At 35.2% G+C, this 7692-nt stretch overlaps 1 protein-coding gene across 1 annotated transcript in view; it reads right to left on the reverse strand.

Annotated features, from left to right (window-relative positions):
- Positions 1-6030, reverse strand: part of LOC106466230 (protein lin-28 homolog) — a gene marked incomplete at its 5' end in the record, with an annotated part of 13533 nt that extends 7503 nt beyond the window's left edge. The window contains 2 exons of the mRNA XM_013926481.2: positions 4654-4712; positions 5918-6030. Coding sequence (XP_013781935.1) covers positions 4654-4712; positions 5918-6030 — 172 coding nt within the window. The remainder of the gene's footprint in view (positions 1-4653; positions 4713-5917) is intronic.
- Positions 6031-7692: the final 1662 nt, after the last annotated feature.

Raw genomic sequence — 7692 nt, forward strand, 5'->3', positions numbered from 1 at the left:
CCCAATATTACATGAGCTCATGATATTGGAATATAGATCAAGACAGACCACAATATTATATCTGTTAGTGATACCTGAAGAAGGGCATTGCCCTAAACGTTGTATCCACAATTATATATATTAAATATATATATATATATATTAACTCCTTAGTGGTTTGACCTATAACAAACTTCTTTTTATTATTGTCAACAACCACTACGCGTAATTTCCTACACAATATTTTATGGGCTCACGATACTGGAATAAAAATCAAAACAGGTCCCAATATTACATGGGCTCACGATATTGTAACATGGATCAAGAAATGCTACAATATTATATAGGCTCATGATATGTATTATATATCAAGACAGGCTACAATATTACATGGGCTCATGATATTGTAGTAATATCTTTAATGCCACTGCTCAGTGTCAAAAATTGTACGGGATTGTTCAGTCAAAACCTCATTCTTTAAATCATTTGTAAAACCTAGTCAAAACTTATTAACATTTAGTGTGTATTAATTCTGAATATATTATAACAACAGCAATATAAATACATATTATCAGTTTTTTCCACCAGGACACCAAGCATTACCGCCACGTGTACAAGGGTTCGACTTGAATGCAAGATGACGAAACTTAACATCCAAAATTTTTATTCGAGTGGGAGCATACTGAGCTAACACTAATCGCAGAAGGCAAGTAACCGATAGCGCCACCTTACGCAAGATTTATGGTATGTGAAAGTTGGATGATACCAATCAATATATTCTATGCTATAATGAAGACTTTGTGTATACGATTTGAAGATTCCCTTGCCCCTCTAGAGTAACGTAATAGTTGTTGTGACAGAAAGCTTCCAAAATTTTTTACAAAGCAAAGCTGGAAAAGTAGCAGATTTAAAATTAATTATATCGTGGTGGTGTCTGGTTTGCATCAATAATGACTCGTGTCACACAGTCCTCTGTACTAATCAAAACCTTTTGTTATTCTTGTTACATGTTATTTTGAAGCCATACGGTCCTAAGTAAATATTGGCTTTTCTTACAACACTGGCAAAATCTGTCAACACCTGCAACTTGCCGCTACACAACGCATGCATCTCAACCTCTTAAACTCTATGATACTAGGCTTAATTACACTTCATATGGCAGGATCAAAGAATGCTCTGCCAAAAAAAAAAAAAGAAAGAACGCAACAAACGATATTCCTAAGAAATAAGTTGTTCACACAAAATCGACTCTTAAGTTTCTTATATTTATTTCCTTAGAAATCCATTAAGCTGACTTGGCTTCCTTTCACATTATTTATAAATACATTTGTATCATATAAAGAAAGTTCAACAGAATGTTACCGTATTGAAACAAGTTTTTGTTGTTTTTTTATTCACGAGGCTTTACATGTTTTTATAAATGTAGATATGTACTTGAATTTGAATTAAGTTTTGATATTAATTTTCCCTCGTGAGAAACGTCTAAGTTCATTATTAGACACGTGACGTTTTTATAGCTCTTTTTGCATATCTTATTTTAAGGATAGAGACGAAATGATTTTCTACTGTACTCAAACATGTTCAATATTTGATATTAGCTTTTCTATATTTGAAGAACTCCTCTTAACACAATACAACCACTTTATCGATAAGAGTTTCCTTTTGAGCAGAAGTTTAACGAGGCACTTACTTATTGAGCAATTATATAAACCTAATCATATGCACTTACATACAATATACAATTACAGAATGTAAAAACTCCATGAAGATGATTGCCAAACATGATGAGATATAATATCAGTTTAAATTGACGTCTTTTTTCTTATTTTTCATTTATAGTGTTTTTATGTGTTATTTAGGTATTGTCATGCTATCATTTTCCATCTCCCTTTCCACATATATACATTATTATTAAATAAAAGTGAAACATGTAATACAGTCTTTAAAATTACAGCTGAATGCAATTCCAAACGTCATATGTCATTAATTATTGGTTAGCGGTAAGTTTACGAACGTAAAAATCCATGATCGGATTCCCTGTGTTAGACAGAGCGCGGATAGCTTACTGTGTAGCTTGGCGCTGAAACAGACAAACAAATGAATATTAATTATGTGTGTGTGTTTCGGTACATTTTGCATGAACTGCTCGCCTTAGATAGACGGTATCCTATTGTGCTTTCAAATTTGATCATTTTCTGATTAATCGTGGTAATCAATACAGTTTTGGTTGTATTTTCTATTTAATTATGTAACAATGATCCCGGTTGATTACGGGCGCACATTTCTGACAGATGTATGTAAATATTCAAGTGTTCGAACTCGATAACAGTAACACAAGTGATAGATTTTGTTGTTCTTGTTGTATCTTAACATGCAAAGGGAAGGTTGTGGGCATAATATCAAACAGTTGGTCAAGGTTGTGGAATCTTAGTTACGACAAATGACCTTTATCTGAACAAGTTGGCCATTAGGAACCATTAATCGGTAGGCTCTGGTTTTGTTTGTTTATTGAATTTGAGCAAAGGTACTAGAGGGCTATCTGCACTAGTCATCCCTAATTTTGAAATCACAGATTATAGAGGGGACAACTAGTCAACACCACCCACTGTCAACTCTTAGGCTAATCTTTTACCAACAAATAATGGGATTGACCATCATATTATAACACCCCCTCTCTGAAAGGGCGAGCATGTGTGGTGAAGGGATTCGAACCTTCTGATTGCGAGTCTAGTGCTCCAACCACCAGGCCAGGCCATGCCAAGCCTTTGCCTATGGACTTGGCAACAACATATAGAATAACTTTCAGTGACCAAACTGTAAGAAATATACTTTGAGAGCACGGCTTAAGCTTGAAAAAGACATGTTTCACTACCACTACAGTTCATTTCCCAAGATATGGCTGAAACGCCAACGGATACTTGTACTCTTCACAGAGAAGTCAATGTTTCATGACTCTACCAATGGATTCACATCTGAAGAGTCAGATATGATTAATTCAACATCGTTGAATATGGCCGTTTGGTATCATTCCATTTGTGGTGTAGGGAAGTATTAGTATGAATTGATCAATACATCCTGTTATGTTTCCGAGGGGTGGATTTACCGATATGTTTATGGTTGTAAAACATTTCGCGAGTGTAATCGAACTACATTATGCAGGAAAATACCCAGTATTACACAGCCGTAATTTTAATGGACAAGAAATTATAGTGCTTATAGACTGGTCAGCAAGAATTTTTGATTTAAATCCCAAGGAACACCTCTCAGACCGACATCTCTTAACGCCTTAACCCACCATGCATCTGAGAGAGTTTGGAATGGAGCAATCCCCTCCCCCCCCGACCCATGATACAAGCTTACCAGAAATATGTCTGAATATCCAGATACTGCCAGGGGTGAAAGAAACGAGCACGTGTTACTGAGTATCATCTTGTTCTTAAACGTGACACTTTCATACACACTGATTCAGTCAGACCCTATACACTGACTACTTTGAATACTCATGTTTCACGGGCTGTTGTAACAAGCGATATAAAGCTACACAATGGGCTATTTGTACTCTGCCCACCACGGGTATCGAAACCCGTTGTCTAGCGTCATAAGCCCGAAGACTTATCATTGGAGGGTTAGTAATATATATTAACCTGTATTTAGCAACCTGCTTGCCATTCATTCGTTTTTATGCATCTGTTTATAGAACACTCTGATTCTATCTTTCTATTTATCACAAAATTTAACTACCTGTCCATTTTTTTTTTGTCGCTGTCAGGTTAAATAACTAAAGCAACAAGGAAACATTTCCAAGTGTCATCTTATCTATGTATAATTGAACAACAATGGTACTGTTATTGTTTGCACTTTTTAAATACAATAACACTATTAATGTTATTTTTCAAGTATGACCAGCTTGATATGCAAGACTTAGCTCAGTGAATACATAAGAAGTCTGACATTCTTGATCCTGTGGTCCATACGTAAATAAATATTCCTACTTTACTTCAATATTTACTCAGCATATATATTAACCAGTAACATTTGCATGACCCAGTAACATAGGTTACATTCGAAAAATTAGCAAAGAAGCAGTCAGTTTCAAGTTACATAAACAGCATACAATTATTCAACTTTTTTGGACATTTACAAAACAAATTTTAAACAAAACACTTTTATCTGTACAACCTGGATGTTTCCCGCTGTAGACAGAGTGCAGATAACCCATTGTGTGTATGTAGCTTTGCACTAGGATGTGAAAGAAATAACGACAACCTAAATTAGTTCAGTAAACCAACGCAAGGGGGCTTTCTCCTCCCTTTGGATAAGCTAATTTACTCGATATAAACAGTTTTGTGAAATTCCAATAAAACTGAAGGGGGAGTTGATTACACTAAATGACAACAGTAAACCAACGCAAGGGGGCTTTCTCCTCCCTTTGGATAAGCTAATTTACTCGATATAAACAGTTTTGTGAAATTCCAATAAAACTGAAGGGGGAGTTGATTACACTAAATGACAACATTCCTATAAAAAACATCAAATTTCAAAAGAGATATGGCTATTAAAAACAAGGGTATCGACCTCCTTGGAAAATGTACACGTCTATCACATAAATCAATAGCTTTCCGTTAACAAATGTAGAACATATCAAGACACTCCGGAAACGTAATAATTACAAACTTCTTTAAAAGCAAGTTGAAGTTGAAGATGTTAATTCGTTTGGCTAAAAGGTCTTGAAACTTACAATACAGAAACATACTTAATGTATTTCTATTTAGAAGTTTTTGGTATAGAGGATCGTACTTCATTTGGTTAATTGGTTTCAAAACGTAAAGTGGAGCAATGTACTTAATGTATTTCTAATTAGAAGTTTTTTTGGTAAAGAGGATCGTACTTCATTTGGTTATATGGTTTCAAAGCTTAAAGTGGAACAATGTACTTAATGCATTTCAATTTAGAAGTTTTTTGGTATAGAGGATCGTACTTCATTGGGTTATATGGTTTCAAAGCTTAAAGTGGAGCAATGTACGTAATGCATTTCTAATTAGAAGTTTTTTGGTATAGAGGATCGTACTTCATTGGGTTATATGGTTTCAAAGCTTAAAGTGGAGCAATGTACGTAATGTATTTCTAATTAGAAGTTTTTTGGTATAGAGGATCGTACTTCATTTGGTTAAATGGTTTCAAAACTTAAAGTGGAGCAATGTACTTGATGTATTTCAATTTAGAAGTTTTTTGGTATAGAGGATCGTACTTCATTTGGTTAAATGGTTTCAAAACTTAAAGTGGAGCAATGTACTTGATGTATTTCAATTTAGAAGTTTTTTGGTATAGAGGATCGTACTTCATTTGGTTAAATGGTTTCAAAACTTAAAGTGGAGCAATGTACTTAATGTATTTCTAATTAGAAGTTTTTTGGTATAGAGGATCGTACTTCATTGGGTTATATGATTTCAAAGCTTAAAGTGGAGCAATGTACGTAATGCATTTCAATTTAGAAGTTTTTTGCTATAGAGGACCATACTTCTATTAGTTAAATGGTTTCAAAACTTAAAGTGGAGCAATGTACTTAATGTATTTCTATTTAGATTTCCTTTTCAAAATATGTACAAACTGTAAAGCAGACTAAGTACAGAAGGTTAATATCTTGGTTGATTTTTTCAACGCCTCTCCTCTCAGTGTCTCTGCAGTAAGCTTTAGAATTCGGGATTCAATTCCTGCTGTGGGTATAGCGTAGATAGCCAATTGTACATCTTTGCATTTAAACCAAACAAAGAAAGAAAACACTTTTTTTATATAATTTTTCCAAGCGAGTTTACTACCTTATATGTTTTTTTTTAAACTTATCTACCACATATAAAAATGTGAGAAAAAAAAAAGAGAGCATTAGCATAATAATACAACAGAACCATAGAACAAAATAAAAAAAGTCTAAAGTTCTCACCTGATGGGTAAAAATGTCGGCCTCCCCGTCGTAAGGCGTGATAAAACCCCATCCTTTCGCAACATTGAACCATTTACATTTGCCTTTTCTGCGATTGGTTTTCTCCGTGCCCCCTGTTGGAAAAATGAGACACAAAATATCATGATTTTTAACTAATATTTCAGTTACAGTTCATAAGTATGGATTGTTGGTTTGTTTTAGAACTTTCGCGCAAAGCTTCATAAAGGGCTGTCTATCTGAGCGTAGCTCTCCGTGATTTTTGATTAGATGAACTGGAAGAAAGGTAGCTAGTCAGCTTTTGAGCTACTCTGATATGGAACTAGGATCTGATCGTCACTCTTATATCGCACTTATGGCCCGGAGTGTGTAGCGCATTTTTCGAGTTGGGTCGTGAACCATGAACCTTCGTAGTCACAGTTCATGCACACTAGTCAATAAACCATCTTGGCCTAGTTCCTAAGTAAAAACAGGATAAATGTTCTTGAAGAATATATATATAAATGCATAAGTCTATGTTATATGTATACTTATATATAAAACTTTTTCTTCTTCTTGTTAATCCTCATCTAGGTGTCCGGCATGGCCAGGTGGTTAGGGCGCTTGACTCGCAATATGAGGGTCGCGGGTTCGAATCTCCGTACCACCAAAAATGCTCGCCTTTTCAGCCGTGGGAGCGTTATAATGTAGCGACTAATCCCAATATTCGTTGGTAAAAGAGTAGCCCAACAGTTGGCGGTGATGACTAGCTGCTGTCTTCCCTCTAGTCTTTCACTGCTAAATTAGGGACGGCTAGCGCAAACAGCCCTCGTGTAGCTTTGCGCGAAATTCAAAACCAAACCAAACTAATCCTCATCTAGAAAAAATATTTTCGGCGAACGAAGAGATAATGACCTCTGACCCACTTTTCCGTGTAAAGCGAATTTGGGGAATGACAACTTTTCACAGTTTCATTTAATTTTCATATTTTAGACGCTGTAGCTGTATTTGTTTGTTATTCGTGTTATTTACAAACAGGTATATTTTATCATCTGAACATTTCAATGTGCTATGCATACCATCGAAAGGACTTGTTAACACCGATAAAGGCCTCGATCTGGACCTTTGTAGTCACATACAAGTGAACTGCATAACTTGTTTACAGTTAACTAGCTGTAGTGTATGTTATTATTTGCCACTTGTTAATAATACAACCATTACTAGCCGCACATCTTAACTGGCTACATTTTGAATAGTTAAGCAGCTACATGTATATACTGTTTGCCACGGGTAAATAATATAAACGGTAGTAGCAACTATATGTCTATGTAGCATATACTGTCTGCCACTGGTTATTTATATAACCGTTAATAACCACACACTGGCTACATTACGTGTCGTTAAGCGACCATACGTTTATGTAGCACATATTGTTTGTCACTGGCTACTCCTTTATAAACTTTATTAGGTACGACTGATTCTAAGTTAAATAGTCAAATGGCTGTCCACTCTCATACAAGTGAGTAGCTACAAGCCTATTCCAGTGTTTATCGCTATACTTATATACTAATTGTCACTTATTATTTTTGTTTAGTAACGTTGTCATACACTTTAAAATATTTTATTGACCACTCTCTTGACAGTTTTGTACTGACACACCGAATGGATTGAGTGCTGCTGTGGAAGTTTTGTGGTCACACACTGAAAGGATTGAATACTACTGTGGAAATTTTGTGGTCATACACCAAAAGAATTGAGTGCTGCTGTGGAAGTTTTGTGGTCACACACTGAATGGATTG

The sequence above is a fragment of the Limulus polyphemus genome, unplaced genomic scaffold (assembly GCF_000517525.1).
Source record: "Limulus polyphemus unplaced genomic scaffold, Limulus_polyphemus-2.1.2 Scaffold2197, whole genome shotgun sequence".
Classification (NCBI taxonomy): domain Eukaryota; kingdom Metazoa; phylum Arthropoda; class Merostomata; order Xiphosura; family Limulidae; genus Limulus; species Limulus polyphemus.